This window comes from Emys orbicularis, chromosome 6 (genome assembly GCF_028017835.1).
Source record: "Emys orbicularis isolate rEmyOrb1 chromosome 6, rEmyOrb1.hap1, whole genome shotgun sequence".
In the NCBI taxonomy this organism is placed as follows: Eukaryota; Metazoa; Chordata; order Testudines; family Emydidae; genus Emys; species Emys orbicularis.
Genome location: NC_088688.1, coordinates 120,397,222 through 120,423,319, shown reverse-complemented (window position 1 = coordinate 120,423,319; position 26,098 = coordinate 120,397,222). Strand labels below are relative to the sequence as shown.

The following is a 26,098-nucleotide window of genomic DNA, read 5'->3' as shown; positions in this document are numbered from 1 at the left end:
CTGAAGGATACTGTCTTTAGAGTTTACTGCAGAACATTCATAAAGAAAATGGATCCTGGGACCAATTCTCTTGATTTCCTTTTATACATAAAAAAGAAGGTACCATTTGGCCAAAACTACAGATGTATTTTTTCACAGATGCAAGTGCCATGCAAAAATAAATTAAAGAACAAATACCAAAACATACAAGTAATAAAACTATTGAAGGTAGATTTTTTTTTAAAAGCATTTATATAAACATAATTTATAATACTTTTTTTTCTCCTTTTTTTTCTTTTTTGAAATACAGTCACAAAGCTGGGGCTATACATCAAGGATTTCCTCTGCAGTGCCTCCACAGCGTAATCTGTAGCGTCCTGTCCTCCAACTAATAGTGGGGTCCCATAAGGCAGATAGGAAAATGTATATTGTCATGGATTCTCTGATGAACCAAGCTACCGCATAATCAAGTTTTGAAAAACACGGAGCACCACCCTGGGAATGAAACAGACATTAATATTTAATGCAACTACTAAATTAAATATTTATTTTATGGGCACATCTTGTTTAAAGAGAAGTGTATTATCATATGTGTACAGTCTTTTATCAATTAAATTGTGTTTGGTTAAGCAATTATCCTCAAAATATACAACAGCATCCATTTTGCCAACATACTGTAGCCTGCCCAATTTCAAAGCAACCCATTTAGTAAATATTTTCAATACTGTACTGTGTTTCAGCCACAGTGGAATGCTTTGGGGCCTGATTCAACACCCAATGAAGTTAATTAACTTTACTGGGAGATGGATCAGACACTTAGAAACACACCAACAGTAACAACAAGAAGACACAATTTCAAAAGTACTCTTGGTCAAAAGAAAGCTTACATTATTTTCACATACACAGTCTGAAAATTGTTGTACTTCTCAAACAAAGTTAACTATTCACCTGCCGTGATGAATACTACACATTAAATGGTAGGATCATGGCATGATCACTAGCAGGGTTTGAGAAATCACTTGTGTACAGAAGGAGGAGATGGGGGGAAAAGGAGAATGGCTCAAGTTTCTCATTAGTTAACTGTCTCTTCAAATGAAGACTATAAAAGAGACCTTCAAATAGACATTCCATTTTAGGCAACAGAGATGAGTTGGAAAAGCATCTCACACACACTAAAGTAGTAGTTAGTGGGCCAGATGCTTGGGAACTCCCAAAGAGTGAAATCCACCCTATACAGAGAGCATGGCACAAGACCCATGTACCATTTAAGCCTACAGAACAGGGCCTAAGGAGGATGTAAATAGTGCACAGGTCCTGTGTGGTCCCTCTGCACAGGGGTGTATTTCATTCCAAACGAAAAGCACATAAGATGAGGAGGGGGGAGAGGGAGAGGGGAGTGCAAAACTGGCACGAAGCTCCCACTGGCACTACCCAATGCTAGCCTTGCTCGTGGTGCATGCATTCCACCAGGTGCTGTGTGAGAGCAGCCAGAGAGATGTTTTTAAGTCATATCAGCCTATAAGGGCCACATGGAGCCAAGGCACCTACACCAAGGTCTATGAAATGCAATGGGGCATGTGGTTCTGCCTCTTCCTTCCCCACTACAGCGACAGCAAAGGTGGTGTGTAGAGAATGAGCCCCTAAGTCAGCCATATGCCACTGCAGGATCATCCTTATACCAGATGTTCCTCCCTGGGCCGTAGTACACTGGTAGTGTGTCCAAGGAGGGTAAAATGCTCCTGAGGATTTGGACCAGAATCACCAGAACAAAGGTCAGATGGCAAGCTGAAGAAAGGTAAAAATGTCCAGGACTCCAATTCTGCCTGTGCTCTGAAGCAGTGGTGCTGTTTCTTTGCCTCCAGTAGTAAAATGAAACTGATTTTGAATCAATTTCACACCACTAAGGGTGCTGGCAAGAAGGACGCCAGGCACAAGACCAAATGCAAGATTTCAATGCTAGTCAATTCTAAGATTTTTTTTTTTTTTTTTTTAAGAAAAAAGAGGGAGGGAGAGTGGTGGTGGTGCAGAAAGGAGGGATCAATTTGAAAGATTCCTGCAGTGCCATCTTGAGACCAGAACACTATGATCCATGCAGTGGTTTCCCACATTTGAAATTCTGTTGAAGTCCTCTTGCCGCTCCCTCCCCCCCAGTAATAAGTCCCCTCATTGCATTTCTACTGCTGATTTTATATTTTTTCTGTACCATTTTCAAGTTAGGGTGAATGTATAAACAGCTCAGCTTTCTTAAGTCACAGGATATGCCTACACTTAGAGCTAAGGGCGTGATTCTCAGCTCAAGGAAACATAACCACACTAGATCTGATCAAACTAGCATGTTAAAATAGAGTGCAGCCACGGCCGAGCAAGAGGCGGCAGGGGCTAGCCATCCTAATTTCATGCCTATGGCCTCAGACACGATTGTACTCTGGGTAGCTAGTCCTTCCCCCGGCTCATGCCGCGGCAGCTACACTCTATTTTTAGTGTTCTAGCTCAATCAGAGCTAGTGTCTCCTCAAGCTAAGAATCACCACCACAGCTCACCTCATAGACATACCCACAGGCTTTGCAGCTAAAGCAGGTTAAAAACAAACACCAATCTCCTCGTGCATCACCAGGAATAAGCTAGGTTTTAGGCCATGAGTAGTTCATACCTTTTCCCTCCCTAGGCATTTGAGTGTATAATATCTTGAAGGGAAAAGGGAAGGTGCTTGTAAGCAAACATCTAGAGAAGATGCTTGTCTTTCAAGTATCATATTTCAAAATTCCCTAAGTTTGCAGAGAGAGGCAGTATTTACAAAGAACAAAACTAGAACAGAAAGACAAATTCTGTCCTGCCTTACACTCCCATTTAAGCTAGGGTTGCATGAATGTAAGATAGCAGAAAATGCATGAGGCCAAATTCTAACCTATCTCCCAGGATGGTGCTTTATACAAGATTCTCAAGTGAAGTCAGTTTTAACTGTAATAATGGCATTAACAATACCTTTCAGTATAAGACACAGGTCAATATGGACTCCAACTACATACCTGGACACCCCTTAGTTGAATGTAGTCAAATATGAACCATGCCAAACAGTGACACATGAAAAATACCATTATATCCCATCTGAAAACATGATGAGCGGCCCATCCAATAATTAAACTGGCAACAAAACATTCAGAGATTGGCTCACAAATTATCGTAGCAGGCAGCATGTTAATTCTCAGTTTGGCCCACCTAAAATTAAAAATATAAAAAGTCTATTTTTAATACCAGGCAAACTTTGCTGCATAATACATAGTGAAAATTCTGTTTTCATTTCCTCCCCTTTCCCTCAATAAGTTGTGCTTTACGTTTCTTTTCAATAAAACCCTCCTCTAATCTTTTGCTTAATACCCACTCCAGCAAATATTGGCATAAACAATATCTGTTATATGGTTATTGCACACAAAGTCCAAAACATCTCTACTGGAGTATACTGAAGTATTTAGAAAAATGCTTGCTTACATTTGTTCTATTAAATGCTCTTCAGTGTTTATTTCTCTCTCAATAATACATTAGAAAGCTCTCCCGCATGAAAGCTGCATCAGAATGTAAACTGATACTTTAGCAGTTCTATTTGGGCTACTAGGTCAAATGGTTAGTTCGGAAAAGTGCATTATACCTTGTAATTGTGAACTGATTGGAGGCAATGACAGAGAAAGACAGGAGAAAAATCTATATAGTTAGAATTTTTACCTGATCATTCTGGATTGAAACTGTGAAATGGAATATGAACCAGAGTTTTGCATTGCAACTTGTGTGGCCATTGCAAATTTCCAACCTCTGAAAATGAATGCACGTCATAAGTAACTTCCAAATAACATACGTAAAGAACAACTCAAGTGTTGAAGGACATGTTATCATTGCCATATATGCTGTAATAAAATGGTTAAACTATCATGCTGAATATAAGCAATAATTTCTCTTTCCACACACAAGAGAGACTGGTAATTGAAAAAGGAGTCACATATTACTACTTCAGAAAACCTGAGCCAACAGCAACAACACAGATTATGTTTGTGCCATGTTCACAGAAAAATTGATCCCTTGTAGACTTCTGAAATTGAGATGCAAGTTTAATTATTTCTCAAAGGATCTATTCATATAGGATAGATGGACACACATTTCCACCATTGTTCTTAGTTATTTGCACTGTGGCAGTATCTAGAAACCCCAGTCAGTCACAATCTCTTTGGGGCCGACACGGCACTAACACACAGGTAGGCCCGTACCTTGCCACAAAAGAGCTTGCACTCTTATTTGAAACAAGATGCAAAGAATGTGACTAACAGGAGGAGAAAAGGGATGAGCACGGTAATGAAAATAAGTTTCCATGATTCCATAGGTTAGTGTGTGCATAGCTTGGGGGTTCCAAATCAACTGAAAGGTTTTTGTTGTTGTTGTTGTTTTTTTTTAAATAATACAATCATATATCCCCAATGCTGCACAACCTGGCCATCACCTGTTTGCTACCTCCTTGCAGAGGTCCCAGAAGAAGTGGCTCTTCAGGAGGTACTTGCAGGAGTAGAGGGTAGTAGCCCTACAGATTAATTCAGAGAGGACATTTCATGCACAGGGGACAGAAGGGTGGGGGGGCTTATGCTGCTACTTATGCACTACATGGGAACACCTACCATAGTTTTAAACATACACAGTGAATGTGCCTCAAATCAAATACTTAACCAAGAGGCATTAGTTTTATCTTACAAAAACAAAGACTAAGTATAGAACACACTGTAAACTTAATATTGTCTAAAGAAGACTCACTGGAAGTTATCTTACCGGTCAGCTATTGCTTTGGCCATAAAGTAATCTTCAGCAATGTACTGTGCAAAAGCTATCAGTCCTCCAGCTTGGTCTAATACATCCTTTCTCATCAGGCAAGACATTCCTGTTACACATTTGAAGCCAGTTACATTGGCAGAAATATATGATCTGGGATGTGAAGTGCCAAAATATACCTACAAAAAGAGAATAGTAATAAATCGGGCTTTAAAACTATGCAGACAATTTGTGCAAATTATTTTTCTGGTCAAATGACTTTCTACTTCACTTATGGCATCTTTACTATCAGATTTATTTCTCTAAAAGATTTTGACAAGATAATGGCTAGCTAGAGGTGGCTGACTTCACTAAAAGAAACTTGGCAGAAACCTTTCAAGCAGCTACAGTTTTTGTATTGTGCTATCTATTTGCTTTGAAACGCCTCTGCCTGCACAGTACAGAATAGCATAGAAAGAATCAAAAACTACACGTTCACTTCTTGTCCTAAACTGAAGAAAGCAGCTTTGTTTCAAAAGTTTTTCACTTTAAAAACGCAAATATCAATCGCCCATCTTGTATTAGGCACAATGCGGTTTACTTGTTAATGTATTAATATTTGTTATGAATTCTTACTGCTTTACATTGTCTCATTCCCACTTAAAGTATTCATTGTGTTTCACTGCCCTATTATGAGTACATAGTCCAAGAACTCAGACTTAGATAAACAAGGTTTTAGGACACAGGAGACCAGAACATATTACCCCTTCTAGAATTCTGCAACTATCCATTTGAATCTATAACACTAGTGCAGAACACAAAACACAGCAATTTTGATGAACTGTCTCAAAAACAACTTGATCTAGAATAAAATAAAACTGTGGTCCCACGAGTCCTCAAATCAGAATGGTGTACAGTATTGATTTTAATAAGGGTAGATGGAGAATTTTGGAGTTATTTATTATAAAAAATATTAAGCTGAGGTTTCACCTATAAACATCATAATCAGCTTAGAAGAACTTCCAAGGGCCTATGAGGAATCCAGCAGAGCTCACGTCACCAGCCCTATCCACCATTTGTGCTCATTTGCAGACAGGCGCACACACATAGCAAACAGTTAAAGGATTAGATTTTTAGGTGGTAAATGTCAATTTCACTGTACACACACACAAACCAACAAAAAATATTTCTGTCAATAATAATTGAAATTTACAGATAGGCAAGTAAGAAAAATGTTGCTTGCAAACTTAGTGTTCGATTTAAGGAGATTTATGCTGTATATTTTGACATATGATGTTGACCATTTCTGCTTAAACGGTTATAAAGCTTTAATTTTTTGCATCTCAATGTCTGTCATTAAGTAATTATTGTCTGATCCCCACAAAAATTTCCCATAACTGAAAATTCAAAATCAATAAAAATAGAAAATGCTTAAAAATAAACATCTATATTATCTGTTGAAATTATAAAAAAAAATAAAAATAGAGTTCTGCTAAGCTTATCAATAGCATGTCAGAGAGATTAAGCAATTAAGTATCAGTTTGTAAACTGAACTTTGCTCTGCCAACTGCCAGCATCAATTACAATGTAAAAAACTGGCATCATTAAAGTTACTTGACAAAATATTAACATTGCAAGTATAGTTCTTCAAAACCAAAACACTAAGTTGTGGAAGTTACAAAATCAAAGCGTGTTATCAGATAGCACTAAGGCTGGAAATCTACCCTAAAGAACTGTTCACTGGAATTCTGTAAAAGCAAGCAGAAATGTTTGAGAATCTGGACATTTGGAGTTTGGTACCCATTCCCTAGCAATAATGCACTTAATAGGGTCCTGGCTGTAAATTTAAAAATACACAAAGTTGCTGAGTACAAATTCAGATTTTAGAAGAGTGTAGCATACACAAGTTAAGTTACATCTTTGTTTATCTCGATGGCACAGTATCACTAGTAATATTGTATTAGGAGGGTAAGGAAAAGTTAGATATCCTAGTCAATACATAGTGTGAAGAGTGGACTGAGTCATAGGACTACTCATTTCACTATGTCAGTGGTCTCCAAACTTTTTTGATCGCGCACCCCTATCAGTATCCCGCCCGAACTGCCGCGCACCCCCAAGGATCCTCTTGCGCACCCCCTGGGGTGCACGCACCCCACTTTGGAGACCACTGCACTATGTGATGGAGAATTGAGGGCAGTGTTTCTGGACTACACAGAGGTATCTCTCAGTTATGTGGTGCTTTGGGGGGGGATGTGATGGTTCAGTATTGGAAGCGTAAAGGAAGCCTGGTGATTGGTCGTGAAGGGTTATCTAGTGAATAGCTAAAGGATGTGCTTTGGCAAGGCAAAAAATTCAGTTTTTTTGGTGTGGGTTTTTTTTTTTTTTTTTTAAATGGAAACTTCACTTTGGATTTCCTGAGATTTAAAAGTTTTGTTTATTCAAACTACAGCATTTTAATTTGATCCTTTTTATTTACATCATAAATTTCCAACCACTCTAAATGAAGTATGGTCTTCAGGAATAAAACATGCACATCACCACAGTTCCTATAAGTGGCCCATTAGTGGTTTTACAAAAAAATTACTAGAAATAAAGTGTTTACTATCCGATCACACACAGACTGCTCCCGTGTCTTACCTTAAGCCATTACGGTTCCTTTGTTCACAACTAAACTAAATGTTTTTACCCTAGGGATGGTTCTTCAGAAGAGGTGGCGTATATATTTCTGCTTACAATTATATTAAAGTAAATATTTATGAAGGGTGAAATTCATCCAAGGGCAAATACTCACAAGTCTCTCCAAAATTTTTTAACCCACAGTACCCCTCCGGGTGGGCAGAGGGGCCTTCAGGGCCAGCATGAAAGCCCTTTTGGCAGCAGAGTTGTGACTAGGCTGCTGGGACATCAAGGGAGGGGCTATTTGTTCTGTAATACATGGATCCAATGGACAAGAACTGCTGCTTAAACAAAGGGCAGTAATAGTCTCACTTCTAGTTCACAGCAAAGAACTTGCCCTGCCAGCACATCAGAGGTGAATTCAAAAGCTTCCCCCACCCCACAAAACCACAGAGGAAGCTCAATCAATTGGGCCCGGTGCTGAAAGCAGTGACTTTCCTGGTCAGTTCTCACAAACTTTATATAAAATAAAGGTTTTAGATTTATTATAAAGTTGTAATCTTAGACACTGAACCACAGGCTGTCAACACTGTTACAATTTCCTGTAAACTAGGCTTAATACTCATGCGAATGTTATAAAATATTTTTTTAAATTTATATATAAAAAGCTCATTAAAAGGTAAAACATATTGTTGGAAAGAAACCACAACAAAAGAAAGTAATATTACACTCACCTGTTCTAAAGTGGCAGCAAAGCCCTGTCTGTCTGCTACATAGGGCAAACCATGGACCAAACCAACTTTCTCTGTCATTTGATTGGCCATATCAGTTAGGGTGTCTGGTGTTACTAAGTAAATGATAAATAGATTATTAGTATGCAAACACTGTATGCCATTTGTTCTATGAAACCATTTGTTCATTATTAGTAGTGAAGTTCACTCTATAAAGATATATTCAAGCTTATATTCTACTACTAAAAGTGCAGAAAAGGTTAGTCACATATTTGGTGAACTATATTTTTGTGTAACAAAAAATTCCACTAAGACTGGAGCTGTCAACATTTACAGTCTAGCATAAGTTTCTAACAATTTGCAGACTGGCAGCAGTGGGACAAAAAAAACTGACACCAATTTTTTAAAATTAGATTTTCTGCAAAAGGAGAAATACCTGTAGTTATGATTGAGACCTGAAATTAGAGTACAAGTAACTCAATCACTAGAAGTATCAAAATACTTGTTTCATTTTTAGAAGTGCAAACAGCCTCTAAAACTAAAAATTGGATGTGCTACTTTAACTGAAAGACATTACTTAGGATTAAAGTCTCTTATTTTTTTAACTTGTACATTACAGCAAGAGACATGCCTATTTCATCTTAGAGTGTGTGTGTACAAAACCACCAATCAGTTAGTGCCTGTGTCTGTGCAGAGCTAGACACTGAGCATTAATCACACAGGTGCAGCTTAATTTAGCTTTGGAGTGATCAACAAAAATCCACTAAATTGAAGTACAGACAACATTTCATATAATTGAATTCAGAAGCCATGTCATTTAAGATCCCAAATTAAAGCAGACCGTGTCCTTTAACAGATGTAACTCAACTGGAAGTCAATCTTAATGTATAGACTTATGAGAACTAAATTGCCTGTCTAGCGGTACAGCCAAGAAGCAGGTAGTCAGTAGGCAGTATTGTATTTTTAAAGACAACATTCCAAATACCACCATCACACCATACACCTACCTCTGATTCCACTGTCACATATCCATATGAGATCATACTTGGCAACTTCATACCCTGGCATTAAATTGTTAATTTTGGGGTTGATGCCAACCTTTTTTCCACCTTAAAATAAAAAATAAAAAACAGTTATACACATCATGCATGTTTCCAAAATCCAGAAGCTATTTTACAAATATGTAATAGAATACAGACTCTATACCCCTCCCCTCCAAAATTAGGGTGGTAGTGGTAAATGCTAACCTTCACTTCTGAAAATCTATTCTGGTCTTAGCCAAACAAAGAAGACAGTCGAAGCCTATGTTACATGTGACATATATTCATCCCATTAACAGATACTGTAGTTTTTCCAAAGAACATTTTTATTAAATTTTGTATCGAAGAGACAATATTATAAGCTCACTAAATTACTGTTTATCACACTAAGGGCCCTGTACATACAACAGCTATCTGCTGGGGCTCAGAGACTGCATTCCAAGGGGTTAGAGTCCCCTTCTCCTGAGTTTGCCAACTCAACTGATATTATATATAGCAATGACTCGCTTGGGTATGATTTTTGTTTGTTTGGGTGGGAGAATAGAATTAAAAGTTCCTTGGTGCAGGGACCAATTTGTTGTTCTGTGTTTGTACAGCAGATAGTGCAATGGGGTCCAGGTCCACGACTGGGATGCCTAGGCACTATGGTAATACAAATAAAAATAACCACCACCTCAGCATTTTTGTCCCTAGCCGAGTACCAGACATCATTCAGTTTGTTCAAAGTTAGGCAGGGAGAGCAATAAAGATTTTGGGCACTAAAGCTCCTTTCCCCTCCTTTAAACACAAGGCACATAGAGGAGAGGAGGTGGCCCTATCCTACAAGTGTGTAGAGTAGGAAAATGTCTTGGGAGCAGACCTACTATCATGAAGGTACGTGGTAACACTCTAAAATCATTTCTGGGTATTCAGGCCTAGCCAACTGGCATCGAGGTCCAATGCACAATTGTTTTTTGCAGTCTTAAGGCTGAAGTAATTGATAAGCTGCACAGCCCTAGCGCTGAGAGGAGTGATTCTGGAGTAGAAGAGAGTGGCTAATATTAATTCGCACAAATTATCCTCCTTGGAGTTTGTTTTTTTAATTGGCGTCAGGATGTCGATGACAAGCTTACATTTCCTTTGAATAGGCTGTCCTACTACAGAACCAGCATGCACAGACAAACACAGGCTTCCCAGTTTAGAAGACTCCACACATTTTTTTGCTGTTAGCTTCTTTACGATCCATTTATAAAGGCATGAATTGTGCCATGCAGTTGTATTACTTACCTATAAACAATCTAGCATCAACATTCGGGTATTTGCCAAGGAGCTTTTTACACACATCGATGGCTGGATCATCATGATCTTGTACACACAGGAGCACTTCATACTAGTAAAACAAGATTTGATGCAAATAGGTGTACAACTTATTAAAATAAGGAAATAGTTACAGTCTACAAAACTCTACCAAAACTTGACACAGGAAGCAGTGTTACAGAACTGAAGGATTTGCTTTTACACATCAATAGCTACAAGTACTGTATTATCAGTGAAGAATGCTGTTGTTAGAGTATACCATCAGTACTTCTGAAAAAACATATAGCCTTCAGCCCCAGAGAACATTTTTGTACTTGTAAAACATTAAAGAATTTTCTTTTGTGTTACTGGAAAGGTATTTTTATGCAGGAAACAAACATCATTATTGTACAGGAAAAGTTAAATGTTTGATTCTCTCTCTCTCACACACACACACACACACACACACGAAAACCAAATTTATTTTGCAATTACATTTTAAGAACCCCAAAATATTAAGGATATTTTTTAAGGCTACAAGTTATCAAATATTCTTTCAATTATTACTACAATAAGACTGAAACCAGCTATTGTGCTTAAGTGTTTACATTGCCTTTCACCAAAAACTTGAGTTCCCAACAATGCAGCTTTCAGGAGCAATGCTGTATTTAGTCCCTTTCCTGCAGAACTTAAGGCACTTTGCCAAGTAGTTGCGGAATAAAGCGCTTGAAGGCCTGATCCTGGAAAGGAATCCTCAGACAGCCTCTTACGCCCACTGGGAGTCCCAGCAAAGCCTCATTTGTAATGTCACTACAAAATTTCTGGTTTACTTCTTATATACATAGCATTGTAAAACACACTGTAATAATGCCTATCCCAGTATTTCAGAACAACTCTAAGACTACACTTCTCAATTCAACTCCTAAACCTAACATTCCCAGGCCCACTATATAAAACTAAAAACAATTAAAAACGAAGATATGTCTATTGGTTGTATGAAAAAAGGGGAAACCTAAGAACAAATGGGACAAAAATGGCAACGTAAGGTGGCCATAAAAGAGTGTTTAGCCCACTGGGTCATTTTCAGTTCACGCATTATGCTTTACCAAAATGATGGGTAAACATCCTCCACATTTGGGGGAAAAAAAAAAAAAAAAAAAGAAGCAGCAGCAGGGAACATAGTAGAGAGAGAGCCTGAAGCACTGGGTATGGTGCAAGATTTGAGTCCTGAACCAGAGGCTGTAAATCAAAGTCAGGCCATGTATTAAAGTAAATGCTTACAAGTACACTGTTTGGTACATAAACTTGGCAAAGCTGTTGCTAGTTTAGTGCGCACGAAATAGTTATATAACTATATTGCAGAACGCTATGGTACAAATACACCCCAATCTAGCACAAGATAAGATGGTTTGACAGAATAATGAGTAGGGATGTTGTAGCCGAGATATCAGGAACAAGGGAGGTAACAAACAGATGTCATGAAATACATAAGGTGGTACGTAAGTTGTTTGTCTCCATCTATCGTGTAAAAATAAAAATTCACATTATACTCTGATAGCTCTAGCACAGGCCACCAATTCAACTTCTGAAAAAAGTAAACTCAGACATACCTTTGGATAATCCAGTTCAAAGAAGGTCTCTAAATTGTTGATGAGGTTAGGATCTACACCTTTTAATGGCTTTAGAAGTGAGACACCAGGAAGCTTGCTATAGGGTTGTTTGTCTGTTGCTTTCTTGTTGAGGTGGAGACGTCTGCAAAAAAAATCATATTATATATATATATATATATATATATATATATATATATATATATATATATAGCTATCTTAAAGTATTTCTGATCTTACAAGTAAACTACACACCAAACCTCACATCTTTGATCTAGTTAGTTTCAATCCTCCCTTGAATCAATCAGTCTGAACACCAAGTAGTTCACAATATTAACTTAGAAAAAAGTCACATTGAAAAATATTGACACTAGTTTATTTTGTGCATTTGATTTTATCTAATCAGTTTCTCTGCTCTTCTGTGTAGTCAGTTTCCCCTGTTTGTATGGGTCTTTCACACAGGGAGAGAGGAGAGAGGGGAAAAAAGCTATTTATATAAATAGATCACAACTGTAAGAATTTTTTAAAAAGCAGGGGCTCTACAGCAGATGTGCACTTGAAACTACTTCTAACTCTTTTTTAAAAAAATGGTTATCACAATCTAGTCAGTGTCCCTTTAAAGGGACAGAGTGAAATGAGGATCAAAGCATGTCAGACTGAGCTATTAATGGGAGTTAAAATGTTATAATTTGAACTCTATTTCTATGACGTTTTACGACACATGGCAACCAAGCTATGCACTTCATAAGGGTAGGCATATTCTAGGGGAAATAATTACATCAAAACACATTTCAACTACATAGTGACACTATGTCTAAATTTCACAGCCTGAAAGCTGTAATAGTGTAACTTACCAGTTAATGTTTTAAATAAAAAGGCAACAAAAACCATGAAAAATGAGCACAGAAATTTTACAGGACAGCTAAACCTATTTTCCACAAGTTTGTCTTCTAGTAAGAAGTGTGTTAGAACAGCAACACAGCCTTTTAATTTTAAGAAAAAAAGGTTTTTGAGACCTACATTTTCCCTTAAAGCGCGGAGACCACCAGTATTTCAGCAGAAGAATCAGAAAGAGAAATGGACTACAAACAAGGGTGAAAATGACTTGTTTACTTCACTGTCCAAGCTGAGCAAAAAATATAGAAAGTAAACAGCACAGTGGGGTAGGGGGAAAGCTTTTTAAGTAGAGTTTTATTTCATCAGGTAACAAGGATACTGTAGTTTTACTGCCAAGTAACAGAGGGGTAGCGTGTTAGTCTGTATCCACAAAAACAACGAGGAGTTCGGTGACACCTTAAAGACTAAGATTTATTTGGGCATAAGCTTTCGTGGGTAACAAACAAACAAACAAACAAACACACAAACAAACAAACACACAAACAAACACACACTTACTTCTCCAGAGGCATGGAGTGAAAATTACAGATATAGGCACATGAAGAGAAGGGAGTTACCATACAAGTGGCGAACCAGCGTTGACAAGTGGTTCTCCACTTGTAACGCAACTCCAGTCTCTTCATGTGCCTATATTTATGCCTGTATCTTTAATTTTCACTCCATGCCTCTGAAGAAGTGAGGTTTTTTTACCCATGAAAGCTTATGCCCAAATAAATCTTAGTCTTTAAGGTGTCACTGGACTCCTTGTTGTTTTTATAGTTTTACTGTATACAATTAGCTTGACCAAATTCCTTTGAAAAGCTGTGTATATGAGACCCTCTGGAAATCTACTAGCACATTATGCCAAGAATAGTAATCCAAAAAAACAGAATGGTTTCAGAAAATGGCACAGGATTGCACTATAGGGTTTAGTGCCCTTGGGGGTCACCTACCTTTCAGACACTATGGCTATGGCTACATTACGCAGCTTTTAGCGACAGAGCCATGCCGCTAAAAGACGCTTTTAGTCAGTAAAACTTTTGTCATTTGGGGGGGTGTGTTTTTTTAAACACCCTTGAACGACAAAAATTTTGATGCCAAAAAGCCGGTGTAGACAAAGCCTAGGTGTACGACCCACTCCCAACCCTGTTCCCCCTGCCCCTTTTTTTTTTTTTTTTTTTTTTTTTTTAATATCTACAGCAGAAGCAAGAGAGTGTTGACAATGACAGTCAGCTGATGTGTAGATGGCAAAAGTGGTAAAGTAATCCACTTCACGTGGGTGTTCAAAAACCAAAGTCCCATCTTCAAAGTTTTAGAAGGAAGTGACTGACTTCATAGTGCTACTGTGAAGATCATAGAAAAATAATGTTAAAAGAATATTATGGTTGCATAGACAACCACTCAAAAGTCAGTAAGTGCCAAAATTAAGATTTCCGGTATAACTTTAATTCTGCCGCTTTGTGTGTATGCATGATGACACACTCTTCAGATACTTGATCACATACTATTCCTCCCCCCCCAAATGCCCCTGCCTCCTTATTCAGTGCACAAGATGGATGATGCTCAGGGGACAAATAAGATTGGTGTAATAAGCAAGGCTGTCATCTCTTGCTTCATTTACTGCAAAAATTGCAGATGTCAATCTCTAGTAGGATCAAGAGGCTCCCAGGAGGCTCGTCTCGAAGCCATTGTGGGTAATGCTAACACTGCAAGGAAACACCCACAGCTGGCCATGTCATCTGATTCATGCTCAGGCTGTAGGGCTATAAAACTGCAGTGCAGATCTTCAGGCTCAGGCTGGAGCCCAGGTTCTGAGACCCTGGGGTGGGGGTGGTCACAGAGCCCAGGTGCCAGCCTGAGCATCTATACTGAAAATTTATAGGCCCACAGCCCAAGCCCAATGAGCCCAAGTCAGCTGACATGAGCCAGCTGCATGCATTTTATTGTATTGTAGACATTCCATATGCAGTTCAGAACCCAGTTGGTCCTGGTGCGGGGTCAAAGGCTCCTGGACTAAGGGCCAGGTATGTACACAAAGCTCTCTTATACCATTCTACACCAACTATAGGTATCTATTATTAATAATCTAGGGTAAGGGAAGACCTAGCCTGAGGAGATCAAAGAAGAGTCTGGTAGGGAGGGACAATTTGACTGTGACGAAAGAGAACCCTGGGAGAACTGGAGACAGTATTGAGGGGAAGTAAGGAGCCAGAGAACGAAGAGCATCCAGGACAGAACAGAGTGGCAGATGCTTTGCAACACAAGAATAAGGACACCGGGGCAGATTCAGGGAAATTAGAAGGTGGTGAACAAGGTAGATGAGGAAAGGAAATGGTGCTGGGAGAGCACATTTGGAGGAGGAAGGAGGCAAGGACAAGTGTGGACAGGAGACCCAGAGAAGGAGAAGGGGGCAGAGAAGATTGAGTGGGAAATAGTTTTAATAAAAGAAGGAAGGGTCATGAAAAAGGATGAGAGATTTTGTGAAGTGGGAGAAAGAAGAGAAAGAAAGAAGAGATCCCAAATAATGAAGGGGGGAAACATTGCTATGGAGAACATTGGACTACATACAGTGTAATGGAATAGGATGGCTGGAGAGCCTGGAGCTAAGCCAACGCTGATTACAGGATGAGCCTCACCTGAGAGGAATTATGTGATTCCCATACAAAAGGAGCAGGATATTGCAATGAAGTAGGGAAACCCTGGAAATTAGTTATGTCTGTACACATTGCAGGAAGCAAGAAAGCTTCAGCAGGGCCCTCAGTAAGTGGGGGAAAAGCTCAAGAAGCAGGAGAGAGTGATGACAGTTCTCCAGGCAGGGAGGCCTGAGAGCCACCCTGTCCAAGCAGGGGTGAGACTGGAAAGGCCTGTGGAGAAGGGCAAACTAAAGGCAGAAGATGCTGGGAAGCAGAAAGACAGTCCCTCAAGGAGGTGGGACCGTGCCCATCTGAAATTGGGATGAAGACTCTGAGTTTGTGTTCTATTTCTGAAAGACCATGGTGTTATTTTGGATTATGAGGAAAGACAGTGAACTGAGGTAGAGGCCCAGAGTGCCAGTATGCACCTGAGGACTCAAATCGGACCCCAAGGGGAGACTGTTTGAAATACTTTTGAATTGAGTGAGTTCTTAAAGTACCCGGGCGGGGGGGGGGGGGGGGGGGGGGGGAGAGGCGGGAAATAGAGGAAGGGTGCTTTTAAGTGACCTCTGGCCATGAGTAGGATCACGGGAGGTGGCTGCCCGTGTTACATACACACATGCACATGGAGAAAATAACCATGTGAAAAAGATTATCCTGCATCTTTGCCTGCCCACTAATTAATATCCCAGGATGTCAACATTCCAGCCCAAGAGCAGCTTTGAACAGTCATCACCGCAAACCAGCCAGATAAGATTTCTTCCTCCGTACCTCAAACACAGATTTCTTCCCCTCCCCCCAAAAAAAGTATTTCTACCTGAGGCCCAAAACAGGCAGGATTCAATCTTGGGCCTGTCTCACCTTTTTGTACATAAAACTGTTATGAGTTTGAATTCCTGTGTCTCATGTTCTTCCACAGCTAGAAGAAAGTGCTGTGTCTCCTTTTAAAAACTGCAAATTACTCTTTTTTCCACTGAGATAAATTTCAAATTTCTAGCCCTACGGGACCACGAGATACCTAGCTTTGAGGTAGTTATTTTTAAGGACAAAAAAAGTCAACAGTGGCGCAGGACTCAATCTTGGATGACCTGGCCTGGGGGGGCAAAGGGGAGGCTACTTTCAGGGGAAACTACACATTTGGGGGAGAAGGAAGAAATATTTCTGGGGCAGGTTAATTTAAAACGAAGTGGTGGTTGTTTGGACTATTAGAATGAGTAGCGGGATAGATTAGAGCAGAGTGGAAACGAGGTGGTCCAAAGTACAAGATAAATTGCAGATCCTTGTGATAATTATGAAAGTAAGTTCCTGATATAATAGTACATGGAGGAGGTACTGTGGATACCATATCTATGAGGGGCATGAGGCTTGCAGTGTTGACAGGGTCCTCATGAGAGCAACAGAGACAGAAGGCATCTGTAGAGGCAGCTTCTTCTTTCGTGGAAGAAAAGTTACTCTATTGCTAATATTACTGTAAAAAGCATGCATGTGCACTCTGGATGATAAAGACACTGGAGCACACTAAACTAGTACAAGCCTCATGGCTTACTGTCAGTGCCATGAACGTACAGACAGCCCTACTATTACAGTACTACAGTGATTTTAAAATGTCATGACGACTTCCATGCTAATAACCACACAGACAGGTTTTCCCAGTTATGTAGCACAAGAATAAAAAGACAGATTTGTTTGTTTGTTAAGAAATATTTTATACAATAGATATGAACTGCTCGCTCATGCTGGGGAAAGCTTGTCATTTTCAGAATGTAGTAATTTGTTTGAATTGGCAATGATAAAAACAATTAAAAGGTATTAAATTTTATTGGAAATATGGCATAAAAACACTCTAGGAGATATAAGAACAGGCTTGTTAAAAAGTAGCTATTGAAAGAGAAGAGTGAAGACAATTGGGGTGATTAGGCAATATTTACATTTTTTAAAAGTATTTTGGATCAGGTTTTGTGCATTTTAGAATGTTAACAAGATTTAAACTAAGTCACATTTATAGAAAAGAGTGCCAGTAGAAACTTAACTGGATTTGAACGTGCTTTCTCTAAAATATGAAAACAGACACTTTTACCCACTAGGCTACAATTATGAGAACTGACATCTATTAAGTTAGCCATAATAGGGCTACCCATTGCCTTTGACTGCAATGAATGAAAGAAAGACAGAAAGAAAGACATTGAGATTTACAAGGGGGGAAAAGTTGCTAACTGTAAAAAGCTATGAAGTTCTAGGTCTAAAACTTTAAGCTCTTTGAGACCAGAGTGGTGTTTTTCTTAACTGTTTGAGAACATGGCTGCTGCATTTTGGGCACTATCACAAGGCTAGCTAGCTATATATCAAGTTATTTCTAATCAAATTTAAGGGCTAACATTTCCTTGTGATATGTAGTGGTGAACTGCTGTTGTAAGAGTAAAGTTGACAAAATTCTTTAAGCTTGCTATTTTTTTTTTTTAAATTAGTACTCACAAAGCTATCATTCTTCTCTCTTTAGATAGGATACCTAAAGTAAGTATTTACCTTCTTCTACCTTCCTCAGCTCTCAGAGCCTGTACCAAGGGCTGTACCAAGTTTGCTCTCCTTCCATAATGGAGTATTTCCTAGGTGCCTATTGTGGATTATTATTATCTGGGAATAAACAATAATGGCTTCATTCCAAGAACACTGTGTGCACACATTACTGTAATTCTCTGGGAATTTAGGTTTTACGCTTTAACTTCAATGGTTACTAGTTTTCTTTTTATGAATTAGATATTTTCCTCAGTGTGAAGTGAGTGCTTTGTAAGAACAGATCGGCTTTTCATCATTTTTCTAGGTCAACAAATAGCCTTCCCCTCCGCCAGAGGTAATTCTGTCATTTCTCTTTTCTCCAGAGCCCATATACAGTACTTTACTGATACCTGTATAATCAGTCTCTAAAGCATTCAGTTGAAATAGACGCCACAGGTCTTTGACAAAAGTCTATACCACACCCACAAATACTCCGGGACAGCTTATTTGCAAAGCCAAAGGCTTGGCATGACTCTCCATATTGAAAAAGCCACAGTCCAAAATGTAATACATGGTTTGCTCTGTGTGCCTGGCAGCACCCATGGTGAACTTCATTTCCTTTTGCTGACTGCTCAACAACAGTTTCACAGTGTTTGAATGATAGATCTTTTCTAGTTTTGAAGTGTCTAATTTTTTGTGCAAGTCACACTGTCAATCCCATGAAGTAGTAACTTACTGGAGCAGCATTTGCTGCCAACAGGTGTCCTGTAAACCCATCCTCCCCAATACCATTCATTGCTTCGGAGAGAGGGGAGCGTCAAGTAACTCCTGCCAAGCTGCAGCAATTACCTGACCTGTTCGCGGTTATCTGAATTTCAGTCACAGGATGAGTACAAATGTCCAAGTCAATCAGGTGACCACAGAATTGAATCTGAGGACATCTGCTGTTTTCCAGAGCAACTTTGCACACAAAACCTGCAACTATTCCTTAATTTGTTGTTTTCTAATCACTTTCACTGTAGTCCAACACATGAGAAGACAGTGTTTCAAACAAGCATGTTATCCCTTTCTCAATGGGTAACTTAGTTCAGAAAGAAAAACCAAGGGATGGGAAAGACTTTTTTTAAGCCATCAAAGAAAACAAGAACAATAGATCTTCTGTAATTGTTTTTTTTCTCCAACTTAAGCAAATTCATTCTTCGGCAGCAGTTCTCATGACAACTCAAGTTTTTGACAAGTACAGTTCAAAACCAGCTGAATAATGGAAAACAATCTTCTCATGAAGCTTGCATAGTGTACCTAACGCTTTATATTCATTTGCACTGAGTACTGAAATTCCTCTTGGTTTGTTCTGTGATTTTCTGATTAAGAGTCAGGAGACTTGAAACATTTAGCAGCCTCAAAACACCACTACTGGGTATGTTATTGTAATGACATCTGCAACATTTATCCTAACCCCTGTCTTAGCCCATGGAAGGTACCACTATTCATCTTGCTGACTCTAAAGTAGCTTTCCTTTTCTGAGAGTGAAAAACGACAAACGCTTTTGAGGGCAGATTCCTGGGTAATAAGATACCACTGTCCAGTCCAAGACACAATGAATTCCCTCTTTCTAAATGGTTTCAGAGTGGTAGGCGTGTTAGTCTGTATCAGCAAAAAGAACGGGGCGTACTTGTGGCACCTTAGAGGCATGAAAGCTAATGCCCAAATAAATTTGTTAGTCTCTAAGGTGCCACAAGTACTCCTCGTTCTCTTTCTAAATGTTACTCAAGCCACCCCAACAAAAAAGTCTAGAATTAACATCCCCATTTTAAGTCTAACAGAACATTCTTTCCGGAAAAATTGTTGGGGCAAATATAAGAAACTTGCCATAGCACAATGGCTGCTAAGTCTTTCAGCTGAAGTAGTAACCCACATGCCCTTAATAATGATACTTTAAAAATGTTTGAGAGAGTTTTCATTACAGGATTATGTTATTCCTTCAGAAACTACCCAAATACAGATGGTTTCATCATGCTTGGCAAATAATCTTTAAAGAACAATTACAAGCATCTGTCGACTAATGTCAAGATATCAACACTACTAGCATAAGGTCTGGAAGTTTTGCAGATATTGATTCTTAAGTATCTCTAAGGCACATGACAACAAAGTGATGTCTTTCCAGAGTTACATACATAGTACTTTTAACATACCTCACTCATAAAACGCACTATGTCACGGGGCCAGGGAATAAAGAGCACTGAATTGGAAATGCACATTCAATACCATAACTTGAAATTAACTTCAGAATTTGCTTAAGGATGGCTTTTCTGTAGAATCCTTTGTTTAACTGCAATAGCTGCTTTTCACAGTGAAAAGTGGGGACAGTATAAGACGTATTTGTAAAGAATTCAGAATTTCATCAATGAACTGATTATGCAAAATAGTTCTGCACTTGGGAATGAAGGTGGCTACTAATTCTAAGTTTCAATATCCCACAACATTAACTCTGCCTTAATAACCTATACATGTGACTGTTTTATAGTAAATTGCCCAATGGCCTTTATATCTAATTCTATTTGAAGTCCACTGGATCCAACCAGGATTCAAAATACAGTAATCAATCGCTCAGTACACTTGGTAGCTGCACTACAAAGGGTTTGTTTAGTTGGCTGGTTTTCACTGAAAGGGGGAAGGGCAGAAGAGGTTGGCAACATTTGCATCAATGCCTTATGTATTGGCACTCATGCTAATAATGATAATCTAGCTTTGCTTCCCAAGCAAAGAGACTACTTGCAATGATATAGTTACACTACCAGCTATTTCCTTTTCAACTTTACTAATTTGCATTTTGCTACACCATGCTTTCCAACAAATTCTGTTGGCACAGAAATGCTGTGTCATGCCACTTTGAAGGTCTGCCATGCTCTTTTTCTTATAGCAATTTCTAGATTCCAGGAAACTCCACGGTAAATTGCAGACTGTAAGCGTTTAGAACATATCACTTTTACAAAGCTCCCTGCTGAACTTTAGAACACCCTCAAACCAGCTGTTTGCTGTTTTCAAACCGATCTGGTCACTCCCCTATCCCTACAAGGGGCAATTCTCAGAGTATAATACCTTGGCCACATCAGCTCATTTTAAATGCATCTAGATTAAATTACTCCTGGGGGAATTCTGTGCCACTGCGCACATGCAGAATTCATATCCTCTGCAGATTTCTTTATGTCCCTGCAGAAAAATGACTTTCTGAAGGGGAAACAAAAGGGAAGCCACAAGAGTGGTGATGTGCCCCTCCTCAGCTCCTCTTTCCCTGTAAGTAGCGGCTGGGCCAGATTAGACCCACCCCCAGAAACTTCTTTTGGCTACAGGAAGCTCCCTTCCTGCCCCCCATCACTCCTCAGCCACAGGGGGAGGCCTCTCTGTACAGGGAGCTGCTCCCCCTTCTACCCAACCCCTATGCATCCGGACCCCACACACACACCCAGACCCCTCCCCCATCCAACCTTCACCCCCCTGCACCCAGCATCCCCACCAAGCCTCACCCCCTGTACACAGACTACCACCCACTGAGCCCTCCACTCAAACCCCACCCCAGAACCCCACTCCCCCAGCACCCAGAACCCCCTCCTGAGCCCCATCCCCCAATACCTAGACCGCCCCTACAGATTCTTATTCCTGCTGCACCCAGAACCCCATAACAAGCCCCTGTGCATCCAGATCCCTCCAGCACCCAGATCCTCCACCAAACCACCCGCACTCAGATTGCCCCACACAGAACCCTCTCACCCCACACCTGGAGCCCCCCACACTTGGATCCTGCCAGGCTGAGTCTACCTGAATTGGGGATCAGGGCTGGGCGTGTGTGCAAGCCTCTTTCCCTCTTGCTTGCTATCTTGGGCCTGGTCTACACTATGACTAATTCGGATTTAGCAGCGTTAAATCGAATTAACCCTGCACCCGTCCACACAACGGAGCCATTTATTTCGAAATAAAGGGCTCTTAAAATCGATTTCTGTACTCCACCCCGACGAGAGGAGTAGCGCCAAAATCGATTTTGTCATTTCGAATTAGGGTTAGTGGGGCCGCAATTCGATGGTATTGGCCTCCGGGAGCTGTCCCAGAGTGCACCATTGTGACCGCTCTGGACAGCAATCTGAACTCACATGCACTGGCCAGGTAGACAGGAAAAGCCCCAGGAAAATTTGAATTTCATTTCCTGTTTGCCCAGCGTGGAGAGCACAGGTGACCACAGAGAGCTCAGCTCATCAGCACAGGTAACCATGCAGGCCGATAATCGAAAAAGAGCACCAGCATGGACCGTACGGGAGGTACTGGATCTGATCGCTGTATGGGGAGAGGATTCAGTGCTAGCAGAACTTCGTTCGAAAAAACGAAATGCCAAAACATTTGAAAAAATCTCCAAGGGCATGATGGAGAGAGGCCACAATAGGGACTCAGATCAGTGCCGCGTGAAAGTCAAGGAGCTCAGACAAGCCTATCAAAAAACAAAGGAGGCAAACGGTCGCTCCGGGTCAGAGCCGTGGACATGCCGCTTCTACGCTGAGCTGCATGCAATTCTAGGGGGGGCCGCCACCATTACCCCACCTGTGACCGTGGATTCCGGGTCGGGGATAGTCTCATCAGCTACACCTGAGGATTCTGCGGATGGGGAAGAGGAGGAGGAGGAGGACGACGAGCTTGCAGAGAGCACCCAGCACTCCGTTCTCCCCAACAGCCAGGATCTTTTTCTCAGCCTGACTGAAGTACCCTCCCAACCCTCCCAAGCCAGTATCCAAGACCATGACCCCATGGAAGGGACCTCAGGTGAGTTTACCTTTTAAAATATAAAACTTGTTTTAAAAGCAAGCGTTTTTTAATGATTACTTTGCCCTGAGGACTTGGGATGCATTCGCGGCCAGTACAGCTACTGGAAAAGTCTGTTAACGTGTCTGGGGATGGAGCGGAAATCCTCCAGGGACATCTCCATGAAGCTCTCCTGGAGGTACTCCAAAAGCCTTGCCACAAGGTTTCTGGGCAGTGCAGCCTTATTCCGTCCTCCATGGTAGGACACTTGACCACGCCATGCTTGCAGCAAGTAATCTGGTATCATTGCCTGACAAAGCCTGGCAGCGTATGGTCCCGGTGTTTGCTGGCGTTCAAGCAACATCCGTTCTTTATCTTGCTGTGTAATCCTCAGGAGAGTGATATCGCTCATGGTAACCTGGTTGAAATACGGGAACTTAATTAAGGGGACAGAGGTGGCCGTTCCTACTGGGCTGTTTGCCTGTGGCTGAAAAGAAATCCTTCCCTGCAGTTAGCCAAGCGCAGGGGGGGGAAATTGGCCCTGAGCTTTTCGCGTTTGGCTAGCAGGGATCTTCCCTGTTACCAGCCACGCGGTGGGGGGAGGGGTACAGCGATCATCCCAGAGAATTCATGGCGGGGGGGGGGGGGGCTAGTTTGGTTTCTGCACGGATCTTCCCTGATACCTGCCACGCGGTGGGGGGAGGGATAAAGCGATCATCCCAGAGAACTGGATGGGGGGGGGGGGGGGGGGGAGGCGTTAGTTTGTTTTCTGCTGCTGAAGGTTAACAGGAAAACCGCAGCAGTCAACGGGCTTTGCTTGGTATGTGGGAAAGGAGGGCGCAGAAGCCGAAAGACAGTGGCTTACCATGGCTGCATGCAAGCTGAATTCTGTTGCCCGGACCTGCGTCTGTGATCTCTAACACCAAAGCCACAGGCACTCAATATTAAGATGGAAAATGCGACCTTGTACTGAAATCACATGTGCTATGTAATGTGAATAGTGTTTTTCACCATGAAAGAGTATAAGCATTGTTCTGTAAAATGTATCATTTTAAAAACTTCTCTCCTTTTTTTCAACCCTCCCTCCAGCAGCTGCAAATTTTTCAAGCCTCCCTCCTCCGTCCCGAAGGCTATCTCAGATAAGGCGGCGTAGAAAGAGGACGCGAGACGACATGTTCACGGAAATAATGGAATGCACCCGCAATGAAAGAGCTCATTTGAATGAGTGGAAGGACACTGTATCTAAATTTAGGAAAGATGCCAGTGAACGTGAGGTCATGAGGGACGCTAGAGATGAGAGGTGGCAGGCTGCAATGCTGGGGCTGCTGCGTGAGCAAACGGACATGCTCCGGCGTCTGGTGGAGCTTCAGGAACGGCAGCAGGATGACAGAGTGCCGCTGCAGCCGCTGTATAACCTTCCCCCCCCCCCGTCACCATGTTCCATATCCTCCTCACCCAGACGTGTAAGAACGCGGGGGGGGGGAGGCTCCGTGCACCCTCCCACTCCACCCCAGTGGACAGCCCAACCAAAAGGCTGTCATTATATTGAATTTGTTCAGTGGCCTTTTACTTCCCTCCTATCCTCCTCCCAAACCTCACCCAGATTACCTTGTTGGTTCTCTCCCTATGTTTATAATCACTTAATAAAGAACACATGATTTTTAAACGATAGTGACTTTATTTCCTTTGAAAGAAAGCTGGGGGAACGGGGAGGGTGGGTTCCTTACAGAGAATGAATGAGTCAATAAAGGGGGCGGGTTTTCATGAAGGAGAAACAAAACAGAACTTTCACACTGTAGCCTGGCCAGTCATGAAACTGGTTTTCAAAGCTTCTCTGATGCACAGCGCTTCCTGGTGTGCTCTTCTAATCGCCCTGGTGTCTGGCTGCGCGTAATCAGCAGCCAGGCGATTTGCCTCAGCCTCCCACCCTGCCATAAAGGTCTCCCCCTTACTTTCACAAAGATTGTGGAGCACACAGCAAGCAGAAATAACAATGGGGAGATTGCTTTGGCTGAGGTCAGAGCGAGTCAGTAGCGATCGCCAGCGACCTTTTAAATGGCCAAATGCACATTCTACCACCATTCTGCACTTGCTCAGCCTGTAGTTAAACAGCTCCTGACTCCTTTCCAGGCTGCCTGTGTATGGCTTCATGAGCCATGGCATTAAGGGGTAGGCTGGGTCCCCAAGAATAACTATTGGCATTTCAACATCCCCAACGGTTATTTTCTGGTCTGGGAAGTAAGTCCCTTGCTGCAGCCCTTTAAACACAGTAGTGCTCCTGAAGACGCGAGCATCATGAACCCTTCCCGGCCAGCCCACGTTGATGTTGGTGAAACGTCCCTTGTGATCCACAAGTGCTTGCAGCACCATTGAAAAGTACCCCTTGCGGTTTATGTACTGGGTACCCTGGTGCTCCGGTGCCAAGATAGGGATGTGGGTTCCATCTATCGCCCCACCACAGTTAGGGAATCCCATTGCAGCAAAGCCATCCACTATGATCTGCACATCTCCCAGAGTCACTAGCTTTCGTAGCAGCACCTCAGTGATTGCTTTGGCTACTTGCATCACAGCAGCCCCCACAGTAGATTTGCCCACTCCACATTGATTCCCGACTGACCGGTAGCTGTCTGGCGTTGCAAGCTTCCACAGGGCTATTGCCACTCGCTTCTCAACTGTGAGGGCTGCTCTCATCTTGGTATTCTGGCGCTTCAGGGCAGGGGAAAGCAAGTCAAAGTTCCAAGAAAGTGCCCTTACGCATGCGAAAGTTTCGCAGCCACTGGGAATCGTCCCACACCTGCAACACTATGCGGGTCCCACCAGTCTGTGCTTGTTTCCCGGGCCCAGAATCGGCGTTCCACGGCTATAACCTGCCCCATTAACAGCATGATCTCCAAAGCACCGGGTCCCGCGGTTCGATAGAATTCCATGTCCATATCCTCATCACTCTCGCCGCCGCGCTGCCGTAGCCTGCTCCTCGCCGCCTGGTTTTCCAGGTTCTTGTTCAGCATAAACTGCACGATAAGGCGCGAGGTATTTACAATGTTCATGACTGCTGTCTTGAGCTGAGCGGGCTCCATGCTTGCCGTGGTATGGCGTCTGCACTGTTCACCCAGGAAAAAGGCGCGAAACGGTTGTCTGCCCTTGCTTCCTGGAGAGGGGGGAGGATATACCCAGAACCACCCGCGACAATGTTTTTGGCCCCATCAGGCATTGGGATCTCAACCCAGAATTCCAATGGGCGGAGGAGACTGCGGGAACTATGGGATAGCTACCCACAGTGC

The 26,098-nt window shown here is 41.6% G+C and overlaps 1 protein-coding gene across 1 annotated transcript in view; it reads right to left on the bottom strand.

The window, feature by feature from the left end:
- Nucleotides 1-285: 285 nt before the first annotated feature.
- Nucleotides 286-26,098, bottom strand: part of UGCG (UDP-glucose ceramide glucosyltransferase) — a 38,189-nt gene continuing 12,376 nt past the window's right edge. The window contains exons 2-9 of the mRNA XM_065406538.1: nt 12,034-12,175; nt 10,415-10,517; nt 9,116-9,217; nt 8,112-8,224; nt 4,783-4,961; nt 3,697-3,783; nt 3,006-3,195; nt 286-474 (exon numbers count right to left, since the gene is read on the bottom strand). Of these exons, the coding sequence (XP_065262610.1) occupies nt 304-474; nt 3,006-3,195; nt 3,697-3,783; nt 4,783-4,961; nt 8,112-8,224; nt 9,116-9,217; nt 10,415-10,517; nt 12,034-12,175 (1,087 nt within the window). The 3' untranslated portion in view covers nt 286-303. The remainder of the gene's footprint in view (nt 475-3,005; nt 3,196-3,696; nt 3,784-4,782; nt 4,962-8,111; nt 8,225-9,115; nt 9,218-10,414; nt 10,518-12,033; nt 12,176-26,098) is intronic.